At 51.9% G+C, this 19474-nt stretch overlaps 5 protein-coding genes across 5 annotated transcripts; 2 read left to right on the top strand and 3 right to left on the bottom strand.

The window, feature by feature from the left end:
• Positions 1-5242: 5242 nt before the first annotated feature.
• NCS54_00282200 (Hypothetical protein) lies at positions 5243-6898 on the bottom strand (the record flags this gene model as incomplete). The annotated part of the gene is made up of 1 exon (XM_053148412.1): positions 5243-6898. The coding sequence occupies one exon, from the start codon at positions 6896-6898 to the stop codon at positions 5243-5245; it is 1656 nt and encodes a 551-aa protein (XP_053004387.1).
• Positions 6899-8386: 1488 nt separating this feature from the next.
• On the top strand, positions 8387-9037 carry NCS54_00282300 (Hypothetical protein; the record flags this gene model as incomplete). The annotated part of the gene is made up of 1 exon (XM_053148413.1): positions 8387-9037. One exon carries the CDS (start codon positions 8387-8389, stop codon positions 9035-9037), a length of 651 nt encoding a protein of 216 aa, XP_053004388.1.
• Positions 9038-9173: 136 nt separating this feature from the next.
• Positions 9174-14204, bottom strand: NCS54_00282400 (Hypothetical protein; the record flags this gene model as incomplete). The annotated part of the gene is made up of 9 exons (XM_053148414.1): positions 9174-9261; positions 9309-9406; positions 9458-9870; positions 9939-10005; positions 10073-10117; positions 10169-10721; positions 10777-12894; positions 12950-13880; positions 13940-14204. 9 exons carry the CDS (start codon positions 14202-14204, stop codon positions 9174-9176), a joined length of 4578 nt encoding a protein of 1525 aa, XP_053004389.1.
• Positions 14205-14702: 498 nt separating this feature from the next.
• NCS54_00282500 (Hypothetical protein) lies at positions 14703-15611 on the top strand (the record flags this gene model as incomplete). Its single annotated transcript, XM_053148415.1, has 2 exons — positions 14703-15247; positions 15296-15611. 2 exons carry the CDS (start codon positions 14703-14705, stop codon positions 15609-15611), a joined length of 861 nt encoding a protein of 286 aa, XP_053004390.1.
• Positions 15612-17213: 1602 nt separating this feature from the next.
• NCS54_00282600 (Hypothetical protein) lies at positions 17214-19020 on the bottom strand (the record flags this gene model as incomplete). The annotated part of the gene is made up of 11 exons (XM_053148416.1): positions 18847-19020; positions 18708-18761; positions 18550-18640; positions 18472-18494; positions 18341-18359; positions 18157-18285; positions 18075-18097; positions 17978-18015; positions 17793-17930; positions 17474-17736; positions 17214-17410 (listed from the first exon to the last, which is right to left on the bottom strand). Exons 1-11 carry the CDS (start codon positions 18886-18888, stop codon positions 17214-17216), a joined length of 1017 nt encoding a protein of 338 aa, XP_053004391.1. The 5' UTR covers positions 18889-19020.
• Positions 19021-19474: the final 454 nt, after the last annotated feature.

Genomic DNA, 19474 nt, shown 5'->3' on the forward strand with positions numbered 1-19474 from the left:
CCTCAAGGCTAGCGGGGAATTGAAGTACGGAGTATATCCCAGTTGCAATAGAAAGTTCTATTTACTGAGGGTCGAAGACTGGAGACGGACGATTCGATATGGGGGTCGAGGGAGTTGAGCTTCGGAAGATACAACAACGGCGGCGACAACGGCGACGACACATGATCGGCAATTTTCTGGGATACGCTTTCAGTCATGTCGACTGACGTATTTTTTGAGGATCTGTCATGGTTGATGACGGGCGGCGTCACGGGATCTTTTTGGTCGATCACTTTGTTGTTTCCAAGGATTAATTATTGGATTCGGTACTCGAGGTGCTACTCGAGGGGTTGAAAGACGAGAAGATGGATTGAGCTTGGACAAACAAACGACACTCGATTCATGAAGGGGCAACAACGGTTCATCAAGTCCAATCTCTTTTCTGCAGACCAAGACATAGTGTCCATGCGGCTGCATGTGTTGGTGCAAGGATTTAATCCTAACCCACAACAAAACTGAATCACATCCGCACACAGCAAATTCATCACCAAAGACCCCTGTCATTGTATTTCCCGCAACAAGACAGAGTTACACCAAAAGACGACAGCGGCAGCTGGCATGGCGCGGGTAGATTGAGAGCGTGCTTTCAATGGAGGGTTCATGCAACATCACGTCGCATCGATGTATATGACAGCTGAAAACCGATGCTACCTAACATTCCTTCCACTGCGGCCGAAGTGGAAGAGTGTCAATCAATTCATGGAGAATTTCGGACTTGATCGAGACATGCGCTACGCTACCTCCGCTACTTATCGATTTCCTTCAACAGCCGCGTTATCCGACTTGGCTTTCCCCATCCATGCCCATGCCTTGGGTCTCTTGATCTGAGGCCTCTGGTGTTGGTTCATTCGACACTCCAATCTCGTGCCGGCCTTGAGATTTTGTTTGCTTCCCCAACCTTCTGCAAGCCTCATCACACGCTAACTGAACCTCGGACCAATCTTCCCCCATCACACTTCAGAACGGATGGGTAACTCTTTAAATAGCGCGCTTGATGTGCATTGGAAGCACATCGAATGGCGTGATATTATGCGCCGTGGCTAATCCCTTGCAAAGCTGCCATCGGTGCAGTCGAGTCGAATCTCAAGCAGAATCGACTCTCGGCTGTCTGTGTCGGCTCCCGCAGACAAGGCCTTGTGGAAGGATCTCTCGACAAAGCCTGCATCACACTAGATGCTTTTATGTTTCTTCATGCTTGTCAGCAGCGGAAACAGTCTCGGGTCAAGACACTCACTTGCTCTTATTGGGTGGGAAGCTTTTACCCCACCCTTTTCAAGAGGGTCGTTACACGCTGCTGGAAGCTGAGAGTGAGAGCCCTGTCCCGGAAGTGGAAGCTCTTTCGTCCCGACCAGGGGAGTCCCGAGGTCCCCCCATCCCGACGGCTGCGCCGTTTTCCTCGCCTCTTGCCGCCTCCACCAAGAAGGAGAGGTCCCGGTCGACGGACAGGTTGAGTCCCTCCCAGGGACGATCGGCGTCACAGAGCCATTCCAATGTTCGAGGTACCGAGTCAGGGTTGTTGTCATCGCTGCCTGGAATCCATGACATGCTGCTGCTGCCGCTGCTGCCTTCGGAGTCAGGGTGAGAGTCAATGTCGTGGCCGCCTGCCGATGAGATGTCTTGGGCAGGGCTTTCGTGACTCAGGAGAGAGCAAGTATCGAGGCTTTCTTGTCCCGAGGCCGTCGAGACATGGCACCAGGAGGAAGAGCTTGAGGATGTCATAATGCTTCTGCAGTGGGTCGTGCACTCTACATCGAAAGAAGCGGTCTTGATCCTAGGATCTACCATCCCCCTTCCCCAGCAGCTCCGGCCGATCCTTCTAATACCCGTATGGGGAATGCGGCTCAACTGAATGGAGGCCTGAGGCCGTGTTGCGCTAGCTCATGGAGTCGGGCCTCTATGATCCTGCCCGAGACTGTACACACATCTCACACATCCGCTGTGAACACATTCGCAACAGGTCCCAGGGTACCGCTGCTTCACAGCAATATCCGGACACAGATCGGGTTAGGCTGGAGTGGCTTAGTTTTTGCAGTGTATATGGCTGGCTCCAAGAGCAGTACGGCAGAGAATTTCCATAGCCACAAGAGGCTGTCGACGAGAGAGGCTATGCTGACGTTTTGTTTGAACGTGGTACACATCGGGGGATCGGCACTTGCTTGAAGCCAGACAGCATGTCACTCTCCTCGCGCCAGAAGCCATGAAACATGCTTAGCCTTGGGGCGGCTTGGGCGGAATGGCTGGTTGGGGGAAGCTCCAATTGGTACAACCTTCGAGCTCACATCACGGCCGCGGCGAGGGCAGGACAAGCCAGGGGGAGACGTGGGTTAGCGCCTCCACAAGTGCCTCCAGATACGAGCATGAGCTGTCTCCTCTCGTCGCCGTCGCCAGCCTCATGGCGCTCAAGTTTGCGGTTCAATCATTGAGATGCTTCTATGCAGTCTCGATGGGGGCGCAGTATTGCCGCGGAAACCTGGGCTGCACTGCACATTTCACCCAAAGTGCGGTACATCTCTTGCACCTTGCGCCATGCATCGTCCGCCTTCCATTATCCGCTTCATTACAACGACTGGATATCGACGTTTATACAGTTCGGTCCACATCTTGACGTGGTCTCTTGTCAGCCAGCGCTTGACATGATTCCGTTCCCCCGAACATGGTACCTGCTTGGTGTCACAAAGCATGGCGCATCTCGAGACATGGGGGGCAGCGCGCATGGCGGCCAACGGTAGTGGTTTTCCCCTGTCACATGGAGGATTAACTTTTCGAGAACGAGGCGAAGGAGGAAACCAGTGGCAGTGAGTCGTCCGACCAGGTTTCCCCTTCTCGTCGATAAGGCCGAGACTCCCTTGCACTAGAAGCCGCTGGGCCTCAGATTCGGAGAATAACTTGCTGACAAGGTGTCCGCGCTAGACCTGTGGGACTCAATCCTCGGCACCCCCCTTGTACAAGGGCATTTCACCAAGCTCCAGGGAGAAACTCGCCTGACATAGCCATCCCTGTTGCACAGGACGGAACATCGGGAGCCTAAGGGTACAACCAGGAACCGGAGGCTATGTACAATGCAAGGCTGTGAATCAACAGCATGCACGATTGTACTGGGGAGTGCGCCTTCATGTGGTTTTGCGCCTGTGTGCATATATGGAGCTGTACTAAGCCAACGCCCAGTGCAAGTGGCTGTCAGCCCTAACGCGACATTCACAAGAATACTTTATATCAAGTATTTCGTGGATAATGAAAAATTGCAAGCCCATCTGGTTATCAGTTGCTATTTGCTAAGCAGCATGTTTCCAGCCCCGTCAGCAACACCAAGGCGGTCTGGGATGAGGCTCACACTTGTCAACCTCACCTTGAGCCTCCTGCTCAGCGGATTCAAACGTTGAGAAATGCATCAGACAGCACGTGGACGGTTGAAAATCAAACGAATATTTCCGTCTTCAACAGGCGTGACGTCAAACATGTACATGACAGGTCGCGTCATTGGTGGCCTCATGCGCACCCGACTGAGGCTCCGCAGATCGACCACCCACAAAGCCGGGGTAACGGCCGCAGGCGACACGTGGGAAAGGAACCGTCTCACCGGCTAACCCCCGTCGGTGGTCTGGGGGAGGGACAGCAGCTGACCTGGGCGCGATGTGCAACGGGTCACTCGAGATGAACTACCTCGGGAGGCAGTGTAACTAGACTGCTGTCATGTTGATCAACTGAGCCTCTGTGCATGGACATCAGAAATCAAGGCTTTTCAGCATTGCTTTGTCGAGACTTGCGAGCCCAACAAATTGGGTCGAGACGACATCTGCAACCCGTAGAGATACCTACCACCTCGATGTGTAACGGCACGCCCTAGTTGCACATCACGGATGATACCGAACCACTCCATCGGAGTCTTTTGATTTGCAGTGCTACAGAGAAGGGCCGAGGCAGAGATGAAGTGAAGAGGCATTGGGAGTGGTGATTCGATATCCCCAGGACGCCCCGGGGTGGGCTTGTTCCTTAGCTTGAGGCCGTCCGCCTCACTTTTTCCATCCAATGCCCTGTTACATCAAAAAGCAACATGCAGTAAGAGAACCAATCAAGGCGAGGTAAAAGTCTCTGCATCCTCAGAGACTCACATGTCCCGGGGATTATGTCGGTGGGCGTGCAGGTCTCGACGTGTTTCATCGAGACGGGTGGTGGGTGTGGACTCGTCAGGGACCAGGTCTGATCGATGATGGTGCTTCTCCAAATGTGACCCATGGTTTTTAGACCACTTACACGCGACTTGGTGAGGACTCGTGTCCTTATTTTTCTTGGTGCCTGACGATAATTCCTGATGACTCGCCGAGTCATGGGATAGGTGCCTGACGGGGGGAGGAGACGACGCTTGCGACTACGGGGTGATACTGCAGCTGACATCACCCCCGTCCTGTCAAATCAAAGTCTCTAAACTCTAATAAAAGTGATTATCCAGGCCCAAGTGAAGCTATTGGCTCAGAATCGGCTCATCTGTTCTCACCGATTGAAGCACTGTCCACCAATCACCACGTGCTAATGACCTCGGTTGGGGAATAGGCCGTGCTCATTAGACGAGCCCCGGAAGGATTTTAGGTCGAAGATCTTGATGGATAGGATCAGCGTTTGATACCGAGGCGCGGTCCGGGGAAGATGGACGACATGGCTCCGTGGCCTCCGGGATTGGTCCACTTTTCCGGTCCGTCAACGGAAGGGCGCCGTATCGAAGCAAGCATTGTCTACCTACCCTAATCAAAGCACGGTGTTTTTAATACAAGGCAATTTCAGGTACCAACTTCAAACTTAGGATATCTATGGCGAGGCGTATGATTCCCAAGTGATCACGAAGCAGCAGGTACTCGTAGCGTTGCCTGCAATAGCACCCAGCTTCGTCACTCCCTTCGCACCGTGGATACGGGGACTTCAGAAGTGAAATCTCAATCAGGTTCTACAGTAGTAGGAGGAACAACTCAATTTTCCCCATCAAAGCGTGTAACGGGAACAAATTTCAGAGAGGATGACACGGGCTTGATCAGAATGCTGAATGAGCATCAGAGCAACCCACCGAAAGGAAATAACACAGATGTAATAAAACATCTAAAGCTTATCAATAAGGTGCCATACCGCAACAAGTGGGACAAGGACTAGGAGGCCTAGGACGAGGGTCGCAACAACAAGGCCGCCAAAAAGTGGCATTCCCATTTGCCGTTCTGGTCTACTCTCGACATTCCTCGGCCAAGCAGTGGTAGCGCAGCCCCCCGATCTCAAGCCTCTGGTTTGGCTTCTCAACCTTTCGAATACACTGACGCCTAACCATAACTGGCCTGTAGAGGTACTGGCAATCCCAACGGCAGCAGCAATGCCATGCCCCCAGACCGTTGTGAGGAGATCTGTGGAAGAATTCATCCCAGTTGCTCGAGACCTTGCACTCGAAACGGAGGGAGAGTGTCCCCATGGCACATGCAGAGTCCTCGCAACATGACAAGCAGTCCCACCATTTGTTAAGCCAGACGATATCCGGATCCCTCGCCTCGCACTCGGAAGTTGCCCACTGAAAACGCCATTCAGCCAGGTTCCTGCCGTTCCAACTATACCGTATCCCATTTGGATAATTCTTAAGCCACTCAGAACGGGGGCAATACTGCCGAGGAGATGCTTCAGCCGAGGGGTCGGTGGTCCATGGCACGGCCGACAGATGAGGGCAGCTCGTCCGGAGCTTTCGAATATCCTTGGAGGCAAGGGGGTTGAACAGTATCTTGAGACGATTATTAATCTCGGATGCTGCTCCAGCAAGTGACGCGAATTTCTCCAATGCCGTCTGTTCCTCTCGGGCGAAGAAGTTGGCCTCGGATGCGCCCATGGTCCTGAACCGATGTAAGCGCAGCATATCTAGACAGCCACCCACCGGCCCTGCGAGGTTGTCGAGCAAGAACTGGAATCGGTACTTTAGGTTCGCTGCACCGTAATCATTTGCCTCCCAATATCTGTGGGTCTGGTCATTTGGATTGTCTTGATTCCGCATTTCGGTCATCATCTTGGCCGGGTAGACGGTAAGCTCATCGCGGAAATCTCGAAACTTCGCCAAGTACTTCAAGGACTCCTTCTGGCCTGTTTCCCGGACCATGAATCCAACGTCTGTAGGGCAGCGCTTCTTTGTTGACTGAATATGGGCGCGAGCACGTGGCCAAGAACAAAACTCCATCTTGGGTGGATGTGCGAATGTGACCGGGTGGTTGATTAGGAAGTACTCGTAAAAGCATGGCATCGAGTAGTTGTCATGGAAAATGTGATTTCTGATGCTTTCCCGCAGAACCTTCGTGGAGCGACACTCCCAGAAGTTCTTGGCCTCCTTCTCCGACTGGCCTGGCTGTACTGGTTCGGTCGAGAAACGGATGGTGATGTTGCTCGGGTCCGTGGTAGCAGTGTCCTTGGACATGTTGCTGATGAGATGGTAGACATCATCTGCCTTCGCAAGCATCGTGAGCAGTGCGCCGACAAAGTGGCCTCGTCTAGGGGCCTGAAAGTGTACCACAATTTCCTCGGCGTAGGTCATCTCGAGCAGTCTCTGAGCAATTGGATCGTCCAGGTCGCGGACTGTTTCAATAGCGCGATAAGTATGACACTTTGCTTCCCAGAAGTACTCAAACTTGAGCCAAGACCCATGGATATAAGTAGAGTCTACCCATATGCTGAGCTTGACGAGTTTGGTGATGTCGTTGGGTAGGTTGCAGTGGCGGGAGAACTCGTCTCGTGTCTGGTGACAGCACCGCATGAGTCCGTTAGCATCGGCGGTAGCAGCTGAACATGCCCAAATCATGTCCCTCAGCTCAAATGGGAGATGAAGAAGATATCGCTGGTGCTCCATCGTCATTATGAGGGAGAAAATATTCCGAAGTTGCTAGAGAGGCAGTTTTCAAGGATGTTGATGTAAACAAAAAGCTGTCGAGTAAACAACAAGAAGAGGGCAGTCACTTTATAGATAATACTGAAACGCAGAGCTTGACTCACCCGGGTCAGGATACTTTATCAACACATGCACCTCGGCGCCATGATAGTTGTTCGCCGAAACTGTATTTCACGCAGCCGAGAAAAAGCAGGTAAATGTTGATGTAAAAAAAGTTACAAAGTATTAATTTATTTAATCTCATTCTTTAGTATGCCTACTTTACAGCCCTCGATACCATTCAGGGGTGCTTTGCCATTCTTGGCCCGCAAGTTATTTGAGCTTCATTCTGCATGTACTTGAAACTGCCTTTAAATAAATGATTCTAGATTTTGGGGCGCCTTTGTTTTGGGGATGATGGCATGCCGGATTGAACGTGAGAAGATGCTCGTCGTGTTCCTTCAAGTGGCGCCCAACTTTGCCACTCCCTCTGCACCGTTGACCCAGACGCCCTTAAAGCAAAGACATGCAGCTTATTTTTTTCTTCTTCCCATACCTAGGGTAATATTTGCGAGGTACCATAGTAGAGGACATAGTGTGAACTACCTTAGGGGCACTTTGGTCTCTTCACACGGTGTTGAATCTCACAGAATGGAGAGTGAGATATGAGAACTGTTCTGGGATATAATGAAGTCAAGTCATTTGCTCATTGGAATAGACAGCACAGTCGATGTGGCAGTAGATGTTTCATTTGTTTTCTATCCAAACTTGACTTAGTCTAATCACATTAATGAATAGTTCCCTCTCGTAAAATGCAACTAAAACTTAGCACCACTCTTCAAGCATGATCGCCGATCCTCCTTCGCATTCGAGATTGAGTTAACATTAACTTAACCTACCTAATAATAAGCAAATTAAGATATTAAGTTATAGAATAAGAATACACATTTTATAATTACCTTATATTATTTTTATGTATTATCTTATGTTCTTTAAGCAAATCTAACCTTCTTCAGGTACGCTAGTTAGTCGATGAAGTTCGACCTGGTATCTCTGCTTCGCCTCATCAAGCTCTTGCTTCACCTCAAGGAGCTCTTGCTCAACTACTTGAAGACGACCGATCGCTATACCAACTTGCCCAGGTAGCAGAGAGGTGCAAGCAAGGCTAATGGATATAATGGAAGGAGCTTTCCTCATGATCATGTGGTTTCTGTGTCAACAAGCAGTGTGTAAACAAAACAGAGACTCACTTGATGACGCCATCCATGCCACATGTGTTATCCATTGGCTCTCAACTCTCATGGGACTTTGGCAAGAGGTACTGAAGGTACGTATCGTGCCTACCTAATAAGTCTACACACGTACCTACGTCTACTTATACTCGTCTGCACGTCGCGTCTCGTCTATTTTCTCTTCTTCTTTCTTCATCCCATCCCCCGTGGCGAGTTTACTTACTTTTGCTCGTAAGTCAACACGATGTCTCATACTGCTAATGCTTCGAGTAGGCTCACTCAGTCTTCGAGAGAGGGCCCCCAACCGTCCAGTCCAGAGCCTTCTCAGACCGCCGCAACTCCTGATTTTGGTCAACTCATCCGACTCCTCAAAGACAAGCTGGCCCAAAGCAGTGATGCCGGCATTTCCCTTTCGATGGACGACACGCATGAGCTGGTACGCGCTCTGCGGTTCTCGAAGGATGCCAACAATCGTCTTCAAGTAGTCGAGCAGGAGCTTGCCGAGGCGAAGCAGAGAGCTGGAGACTCTCCGTTCTTGGGGAAGTTCGGAGATTATTCTGGTCACGTTTGGAACGACTTACGCTCGACTGGTAATGTTCGAGAGCTGCCCCAGCAGGTCACAGATGCCGCGACGCTCATCGAGGACCGTTTTGGCGACAAGGGGAAAATCTCCCGCAAGCGTGCCGAAACGTTGCGCCCTCCCTTGACAGAACGGGCTGCTCGATGTGCTGCCTTCGCTTACTCTGCCCGGTGCCAGCATAGAGACGCACAAGACTTTGTATATAGACTGAATCTCGAATGTGTAGGAGATCATGCTTGGAGAGTGGTGCTACGCATTGGTTGCATTTACGAGAGGGAACTATTCATTAATGTGATTAGACTAAGTCGAAGTTAGTGATAGGAATAAATTCCAGATCAGACCCAACACGTTTACCAATACATAACTTTGACAAGACCTGCTTCACCATCAGCGGCCCAGAAGTACGACATTCCTCATTTTATTACATAAAACAGTCGCTGAGAACTCTTCGCTATTCTACTTCAGCCAGAAATGGTGACCGGTTTGCCACCAAGTTTTGATATTCAAGCTCCATGACTCCTTGGGAAAAGGAAAAACGGCTGCTACGAATTAATAATCATCCCTAGAACTTGATCTCATCACTCACCCATCCATATCAGGTCGATGAAACATAATGTCAAACTTTTGGCAAAGATGTCGAAAAACACAGGGCGATAGGGCCATTCCTCCGACCAGCACGATGGACTGACTAGTTAGCATGGATACCTAAATGGATATATCGTTCTCGTCACAAACATTTGGCTTTCTCCCTATGGCATCTAGGGCCGCAAATTGTGCGTTGATGACTTGTTCGATAGTCTCCAAAGTCTTTTCGAAGAATTTGAGGATCGTTTCTCTAGCATTGGAATCAGCTCGCAGGTCCGGCTCCAGGTCAGGGAGGATGAAAACGAACGGTTTGATCGACAGCGTGCTCGATGTGCGTCGAAGCCGCCCGATGACGGAAGTGGCCCTTCTTGGCACTTGCAGATTGATGTCATCTCTCTCATCGCCCCTGAAGGTTCTCTTGATGCCATACTCCCACTCCTCGACAATGAACCGGTCCAGCTCATCTCGCGCGGATTTGGATGATGTCCTCCAACTCAGACCTGAACGGTTGAGCAGATAGTCAAGGAATTCCATATCGACGGCACGTGTTCCAAACTCTTCACCTAAATTGCCAATTCGTCAGTCTTGCGGGGCTGCTTCACAGGTGTCTCCAGTTTGTGGGTATCCTTACTATCCCAACTTATGAGTTGGTGAACTAGAGGAGGGACCCCGTGGACGACCTCGTAGCTGGCAGCACGCTAAAGAGTGCAGAAACATTAGCCCGTTGTCGTGATATCAAAGAGTGGTCCAAGGAGTAGCACGTACCGCACCAGTGCCGCCACAATCACACGCAATAACGACATCTCCTGACTGAAATTGATCAGTAGCAAGTCCTGGGCTCTCAAGTGCAAGAGACAATACCTCAATCATTCTTATGGGGCCTCCTGGTGGCTGTTCCTTTCGATGTTGCGCCCTAAGCGCATTCAAGATGGCCGCATCCATCGGTTTCATGAGATCGACTCCAATCAGTCGGTAGATGCCATCGGTCCCCCCGTCCACCAAATTCCATACCATGTCTCTGACCCGGTTGTGTGAGTCCCAAGGAAATCCAAGAGGCACTGAAAGAGAAACAACGATATTAAAATATCCGACTACATCGACCACAAGTTTGTCGTAAAAATGCTGCCACAGGGCGCTCACATGAGCCTTGAGAAGTCCGAGAGCCTGGTCCCGAACTTGGTCAACGCTGCTGGACAAGTCCTTCCAGAGGGAGAAACAGCTCTGTCGGTGAGTGTTTGTGAACTTGCGCAGTCGAGCGGCTTGTAAGAATGGGTTCCCCCATGCTCCAGTTTCCGGGTCATACTGCGTGGGAATTTCAGAGTGTGGTTGAAATACCGAGGACCTGTTGCCGAAAAGCTCGAGATGTTCAATGTCGAAGGGCTGTAAGGGATCCGCCCAGGACACAGACGAGAACCTAGAATACCAATTCAGCACGACTGCGCCAGTCAGCTTGTCTCAAAGGCACTTACATCTCACCCACGTCCATGGCGACAACAAGTGTCCTTGGGTCTACATGAGGTCCCAGGCGGGACCGCCCATCGAGAGAGACCCCAAAGAAGAATTCATCTCGCTCCTCCAAGGCTGCGAGTTGCTCGCATGACCACTGTCTTATATCACCCCAACCATGATGCGAGGCGCGCTCGTACCACTTCCTCGCCTCGTCAATATCCTCTAGCACGTGCGTGCCAGTTTCATAATGGTAGCCCATCATGTATTTCGATCCACCGTCGTCCTCAAATGCTCCCCATTGAGCGAACTTGAACGATAGTGCCGGGTCTGGCACAACCTGGTCCTCTTTCCCTGTGCCTGGCAAGAACCAGCGACTCAAGTCGTAGGCTGCCGTTCCCCAGCCCTGCCTTGCTGCGAGATGAAAGTAGTGTATGGACGTAGCTGCATCCACAGAACATCCCAAGGTCCCCATCTCGTATGCAACTCCCATGCGCCACTGCGCCTTGGGGTACCCGTAAAACGCGCTCTTTTCGATGTAAATGAAAGCCATGCTTGTGTCTTTGGGTAACAAAGACTCATCTATGGCTAAACCCGGCAGGTCTCCCAATAGGGCCAATCCGTAGACGTAGGCGCCTTGAGGAGCGTCCTGGTCGGCATTGTCCGCTGACTGTTTCAACAGGGCCAACCCTTTTTCTACATCTGGCTCCTCGAAATGGCTCGAGTGCAGATATCTAAAGGCTAGGTGGAGGCTTGCCGCAGGATCTCCCAGCTTCTCGCCTTTCTCGTAGTGCTTGAGAGCCGTCTCCCAGTCATCCCACTCTCGCTGATGTAGCTTGCCCAAGCGATAATGAGCGCGCGCGGAGCCACCGTCCGCCGCTCGGCGGTATCTGTCGACTGCCTGGTCAATATCCACTGCGCAACCAAATTGTCCCAGCTCAAACCATTTGCCTTCCTGATAGAGAGCCTCTGGATGGCCTTGTTGGGCCAAGTACTTGAAGATATTCAAAGCGTCAAGCCTGGGTTGTTGTACCGTGTCTAGGAGTGTCTGGGTATCTAGCTCCCTCCTCCTGACCTTTTCAGCTGTCATGGCCCAAGCCAAAACGTCACGAGCCCAGACTAACTGCATTTCCGGGTCGTTGGAGTGGAGAACATGTTGTCGAGCGTTTTCCAGTATAGCCCCCTGTTCGTCATCCGATGGAGGTATGTTCTCGCCTGTAACCTTGGGTATTCCGACCACTGCAGGAGGTGGTGGTGCCTTGGGTCTTTCAGGTTCATCTGCGTCAATGGAGGGCTCCCGATATGGCTCCTCCTCTTCCGCACTTAATACCCCAGTCATGTATTCTACACCAAGCTCGATGCTAATGCGCAAGTTATCCTCCATGTCTCGCCGCTGTTGGGCAGTGAATTCCGAGTCATGATACAACTGAGCCATAGCTTGGTTGATGTTGATGAGATACTGCAGCGCAGTCTCGTTCTGTGTGTCAAGCTGGGCATGAGGTGACCATATCCCAATAATGTCTTCAAAAGCCGCGGCCAAACTGTAGAACCCATCCGAGGGGACAAAATTCCCGTGCGTCTGGTGAGCCCTCCAGCGAGCCACCTCGCGCTCGATTGCGTCTGATGTTGTTGCTGTGATGTTGTCGGTTTCGTCTTCGGGGAGTTCGCTCATCTCTGACATCCTTGCCAAGTCGTCCTCAGATCCCATCTCGGGTGAATCAGAAGATGCTTCGTCATCCGGGTTCAAGTCCCAAGGAAGGGCTCTCAATGCCCATGAATGAAGATGCTCTGCAATGTGGTCATCTTCATCTGGCCTTGAATGTCCACATGGCCGTTTGCAAAGAGGACACCCGGTCAATTCGACGAGCTTTCTCTTGCTCATGTTGCAAAGGAGTGTCAAGCGATCATCGGGGCAGCTGTGGCGGGACCTCATGTGGCTCTCCCATAGCTCCTGGCTGTCGAAGATGAATTCGTCGTCCTGGCCGCTCTCGAAAATGCAATCGTCACAAACCCAGCGCTCCTCGTTGTGTTGGCTCCTTATGTGCTTGATCCATTCCTCCCTGGTAGCATACAGGTCATGAGAATCTGGACACCCTTGGTAAATGCATGAATACGGATTCAAGTCTTGCGCGACATGACCCCTAGATAGAGGGTTAGGTTCCTCATCAGACAACATGTGGCAGCCACAAGACATACCGCCATCTGGACTTTGCTGTGTAGTCCTCGGACAGAACCTGCACGCAGTACGGGCACTGGAAGCTGCCCTTCTTGCCGGGGCATGCTGGATAGTCTTGTTTGATGCCGGTTTGCGTCATCTTGGTCGCGACCGACATGGCCCCCTTCTTGGGCTCGAATGGCACGATCACTGGCAGGACGAATTGTGAACCTAGCTCCGTCGCTGTCAAAGTCTTTGCAGTCAGAGATTTCGCAGGCTCTGGGGATATGGGCAACGCTTGGATGGGGTCCGCAATTGGGAATGGCTCTTGTGCATCGGCGCCGAAAGTGCTTGGCTCTTTGGCTGGCCGAAGCACGGCATCTGGGAGTGGTGAAGGGACGATCGTCGGAGCCGCTGCTTCTTTGCTCTTGGTTGGGTCAGCACCCTTGCTGATGAAGCGTCTCGCGTATGCAATCCTATTCCTTCTTGTGATGTTGGTCTCGACAAGCTGTTGCTGGTTCGATGTCGCCCGGGAGGGATCAACAATCCATGAACGGATCACGATCTCAACAACCTTCGGTAGTTGCTGATTGGTGGCTCGACGTCTAAGCTCGCCGAAAAGCTTTTGTTCGTAGGGTCCGACTAGAATCAGGAAGAAGAGATGGCTCCTTAGCTGCGTGTACTCATCATCGTCTGAGTGAGCTTTCAGGTAGGTATCAGCTTTCAAGTAGCGCAGCTTTGCCCCCGATCTTCTAATGGCGATGGATATCTTTGCTAGCAGCTTCAAGTTGGTTTCAATGTAGAACCTGGGGTCAGAATCCTCGGTATTTGGGGTGTCTGCTTCGTCCTTGTCCTTTGACTGATTGACTTCGTCTGAGAATTCGGACCAGGACGAACCACTCGAACTGCTGTCGGACTCGGAAGCCTTGTCCTCGTGGTCATCGTGGATCGAGCCTTGGCCCTCATCTGTTTCTGGCAATATTGAGCTCCTGGGTTTTCCATGCGCCTCGGGGACCAAGGCACAGACATACCGGGTTGTAGACATTCCTTCAGCGCCTGGGCCAAGCTATCGAGCAGGCCTGCAATGACTTTTTGGATGTCTGGTCGGTCTCTTAGTCGATAATCAAGAGAGCTTCGGCCAGTTTTTTGGGCTTTCAAGCCGTGCGACCACCACACAAAGTCGGCAGCCCGGTCTTCGAACCAGTCATCGTCGGCAAGTGCTTGGTGCCTTGATGCATCTTCGAAAAGGGAGAGGCATTCTTCGGTGCGTCGGCAGAGCTCATTTGTGAGTTCCATGCTCGTACGCGCGCCGGAGGGCCATCGAGCCTCTCAAGGTCAGCGCCGAAATGAGTTGGCAGGGTTCGGTGAGGCTGTGAGGTCAAGGAAAAAACCAGAACAGCACAGAGATATTAGCTCATCCTTCCCTAAGGGTAGCTGCTACGGTAAAATAAGAATACTCAAATAATAACTAAAAAGATCTAATATCTTAGTTTCGTTAAGATATTATTTGAGGATTTTTATATAAATTTACTTATAATTTTTATGAGGAACTAGCTCTCCTCTGTCGTTCTGGCGTCTGGTGTATTTCTTGGCCTCTGTGCAAGGATCATCTCAGCCTGAGGCTGAGAGTTGTCAGGAAATGAGGGGCCGTAGGACTTGATTGCATGGATGGATATGTAGTTAAGGATTGGCCCCGCAAAGGTCGTGGTTGCCTGATGAAAACAAGTTCTCTTTCATCTCTGATCCTGAACGAGTGCGGCGTGTGACTTTTGACGTTGGAGAATACATATTGCTATGGATAAGTGTTGGTTCGTTCTTTCCCAAACACATTTGCCCCCTCCTCGAGAAGCCGACGAAGATGGCGCGTTCAAACAAACAGGACCCCTCTGCCTGGGCCATTTCATCAAGGACCTCAAACACCTCGACCATGTGATCAACACAAGCCCGGAGCCGTTCCCGCTTGATATGCCTGTCTATCGCACGGGCCCGATCGAGTTTGAATGGGATTCGAATAGAGAATTCGGTTTTGATGTTTCTGTGGGAGCCGATGTGCCTTCCATACCGGGCATCAACGCCAAGGCGTCGGTTGGTTTGGCTCTCAAGAAATCGCTCGGCACCTCTTGGCAGATTGAACAGCTCGAGACTCTCACCGTTGATCCCACGAGGGCATACATCAATCGATGCTTAGCGGACGAGCAGATTGTTGAATTCTTGGAGGACAACAAGTTCGGCCCAACATGGAAAATATTCATCGTCACTGGACTCAAGATTGTCCGTGGCAACTCTACCCAGAAAATCTCTCACGGAAGAGAAAGAGGTGTAAATGGAGGCCCAGGAGTGTAAGATATCCGTACCCTCACCCCGCTGCTTCATCTGACCGGTGTTAGTGGAGTCGCTGGTATCGCCGAACTGTCGGTTCAAGGTGGTTTCTCTTCAGCAACTTCTACTTCAACTTCTGCAAAGAACACTCACGACTTTGTCTGGGCAGTGAGGCTTTCAAAGATCACAAAGGGTGTTTTTGACAAAAAGTGGTCGAGGAAGACCTACTCCAAAGGCGCAACATTCGACATGAAGGAAACCGATACCCATGCACACATCGAGAGCATTCTCTTGGATGAGGGCTTGGCAGACAGTGAGGTGTTCATGATAGACAATGATGACGACGGAGCCGGCCTGGGGAACATTGTCATTCCAGCCCAGTGAGCTACGACAGACGATCAGAACTCTAACAAAAGAATATAAATAATTATCAAATTAATATGATAACGTTGTACAAGAAGGTTACTATTATTTCATAATTTAATCCCATAGCTTTACTCACTATTAGGTCAAGTTCATCTAATGGCACGGCCCGGTCCGCCAAAAGCCACTTCCAAACCTAACTACCTAGCCAGGGAGTTCAAGGTAACAAGAGCCATCTTTTGGCTGATAGAACCTGCCGACTCCCTAGAATTGATCTGATCATGTCGCCGACTGTTCAGGGAAGGCTCTGTGTTCCGTGCGTGTGACAACTGGAGGCCAATCCTTTACCTACATAGGTAGTCATCCACGAAACTCTGGCAACTCGCATCCTGGCGAGCGTTACATGCACAGCCGGCTGATGCTCGGCTTCCACAGTGTGATATTGCGCAGGCGTCGAATTGCTCCTGCTGCCTCCGCTATGGGGCTTGGTGCTCTGATTCTTGGTATATATGAGGCCGCGGCCGACCAATGCCGGGAGGGGATCAATGATTCTGCCGTCCAGAAGGAGCCCACGGAAAAAGTATTGAGAGAATACAAGCGTATGATCGACCTCTGGAATTAGTGTGTTCCCTATGTGACTTACTCTTAACCGTGGCCCCGCTAACACTTCGTCCATCTGTACATATTTTTTAGTCTAGGAATTCAGTCCAACAGCAGAATCTATGCATGCACTACATGTGGCTTACATAGTATACCTACGGCGTTAACAAGTACCTTGCGATGAAGTGACTGCGTGAAACAAGAGCGTGAGTCCTAATTTTCGGCATACAAAATCGCCAGATTCGCAGCCTTGGCTCGACACTTATCGCAGTTCGCCCAGGCCTCATTACCGCCAAGGATATGATATACCTCCTCCAGACATCTTATATCACGAAGTCTCTTCTTTTCTTTCTTTGCTTTCTTATCCTTCTTCTTCATGGTTGGCTCAGAAAGACCAACGGTATCGAGTCGTAACGCCTTTCCCGAGTGGAGTGTTTCTGCAGACTGCTCCTTGCCTGATAAAGTCCCTTCATCTTGAACACAACTGAGATCCGGTGCGGGATCCTTCGCCATCGATGTTTCCTCATCTATGCCGCAATCATCAATAGCTATATAATCATGGACCATAGAGCCTTTCTCGCCCACAGTGGATTCCGTCGGGGTTTCGGCAGCTGTTCTGCAACAGCGAAGAAACATCTCTTGCATAAGGATTTTACTGACCCTATCTGCCACCAGAAGCAGGCTCTGCACGGCGTTCTGACTCTGAAGCAGGCAGGCTTGAAGCAATTGGCGGGACTGAATCTAGAGAAGCTCATACAGCCAACTGTCATCCTCAGCGAATGACTTGCAGGCTTGTTGTGTAATCTCCAGTACCTCCAACGCTGGATAGTGCCCGACCACTTGCTCCACCTGCTCTTTTGCGAGCTGCGCCAAGCCATGGATGCTGTACTTCCGTGCAATACAGTAGACTTGGAGGCTGGGTTCGATCCCTCTACTTTGGTTCGTTACTCATTATGAATGGCGCACCGAGGCACCGCTACGGTTTGCCCGCGTCGCATGCCGGTGGTCGAGCCCGAGATGCCCTCACGGCTTGCGGCCATAGACTACGTAGATTGGCCACCATCCGTGAACCGCCCTGTTTTTCATGTCTTTCCTCACATCCACCAAAAACACTTCGACCTCCTCCGGCGTCCAGCCCAAGGCGCGCGTGAAGAGTGCAAGGCTTAGGCCTGATACGCCCTGGCCAAGGTTCTCGTACGTCCACAGGCCTGTGCGCGCATCTGGTGTCAGCAAAGCCATCCGCGAAGCAGCCGTATATTGGGGCGTATAGAGCTGCCACTCACCTATTTCCTTGAACTTCGGATCTTTGGGCCATCCGCAAGTCGGCCACTTGTACACCGTCTCAGCAATATCGACGAACCCGGCGTCCGCGAGCTGCTGCTTGTACCGCTTACAGCTGTCCAGCGGCGCACCGAAGCTGGCGGCGGCTTCCAGCATGTACTTTCCCCACTGTTTTGCGGGCGAGTTAGCAGGCACCGTGTTATCGTCTGACTCCAGCTCGAGGAGGATGTCTGCAAGTTCGATCCAGCCGCCAGAGTTGAGGTTGCTGGGAGATGGGTCAAATTACTGTTCATCGGCATTGGCGGGCAGTGGACGGCTTACTCGTAGCTTTGCTGGATGAACTTGGGCCAGTTGCGTAAGGACCCGGTGAGCATGCGGCCGTACACGAAGTCGAACTTCTGGGAGAAGGTCCACGAGTCCTCGAGGTCATCTACGAAGAACGAGATGTTTGTGGGGACGCTGGAGCAGGGTGAGTCGGGACTCTGGTGCGGTAAATGGCAACGTACAAACTGGGCTGGATGGGACTCAGGTCGACGCCGATGACCTGGGGAGGGGACAAGTCAGAGACAGGGAGGGATCACGAGTGGTTGAGGATGAGCTCACGTCGGCTTCCGGATGATCATCAGCTTTGCCAGAGGATTGGGTCAGTGCACGGCTCGGTCCAACACGCCAGGACGGTCCTCACCATAGTCTACAGCCCAAATGCCGGTTCCTGTGCCGGCATCGAGCACCCGCCTCACAGGCCGGTCGGTGCCTGCAGGGCAGGTGAAGAGCTTGCCGTCGAGGGTCATGAGGAAGAGTGTGTGCTGAAGGTCTGAAGCGACTTGTGTGAGTGAGGATGAGCCTCTTGGCGAGTGTGACAGACTGACCGAGACGCTCGTTTTCGATCTGCACGCAGCAGTTGGGGAAAGGTTAATTACACGACTCATTTACGTCTCAGTCAAGGGTTGGCGTGGCAGGCGAGATGACGATGCCAGTCCACTGATCGGCAGTGTCATACCTCATCGTTGGGCAGCACATATTCTGGAGGTTGTCAGCTGCACAATGAACCATAGAAACATGGAATGCACGTGCTTACTGCCTTCCTTGAATGCATGATATGTCCTGCCGTTTTCCTCACGATGCCTCACGATGCTGGACGCGAGTGAGTCGGATGAACTCGTGATTGACTAAATGAATGAGCGAATGATTGGCTAGTGCACTGTCAATGAACGAGGAACAGGGAAGCAAGCATACCACCGCCAGGGTCGAGTCGGCGTCATCATCACCCGCTTCGTCGTTTGCCCAGGCCTAAGACCAGCGTCAGTCAGTATGGGCGCCGTGAGGATAGGATGCCTCGGCATGGCAAACCAAGAAACATTGAGGCGAGACTGACATCGGCCTCCAGGGGCAGTGCTGACTGGGTAGTGTTGGCCATCAGATTGACCAAGGGCCCTGGGTTCCTCAAGGGGCTTTCGATAGGACGCTGACCACCACACTCGGACGCGACGGCAATCGGTGGCACGCGGTGAGATGGGAGGATTGAAAGTTGCCGCCAGAATGGGGGAGAGAGACTTTAAATCAAGGTGAGAGACAATCGACCAACTAACCTCGTGCCGGGCTCGTACTGTACCACCACCAACAGAGACAATGATCCGAAGATGCCCCCGGGTCTTTTCCCCGCTTCGGGCGTCTCTCATAACGATCCCCGGAGCGGCATCGGCCCCTCTTCGTGCAAGCCAACCATCCCCGGACAGGTCTAGGATACGCCGCCTGTCAGGGCCCCCAGACGGCCCGGCACGCGCTCCCGCTTCCGGAGCGTCCAGGGATCCCGCTAGCCGATGCAGATGCAACAGACAAGGCAGTGCGACTGGGCAGCATCACCTCGGTGGGTCAGCTGCCGCCCGAAGCAATACTACTCACCACTGCCAGCAGCGGGGTTGGTGATACGTTTCTGGTCGTCATCGAGAAAAGGTGTGGCCCTGTTGGGCGAGGAAGAAGCAATATCTGGCCGATCCCCCCTG

Source organism: Fusarium falciforme, chromosome 2, assembly GCF_026873545.1.
Source record: "Fusarium falciforme chromosome 2, complete sequence".
In the NCBI taxonomy this organism is placed as follows: domain Eukaryota; kingdom Fungi; phylum Ascomycota; class Sordariomycetes; order Hypocreales; family Nectriaceae; genus Fusarium; species Fusarium falciforme.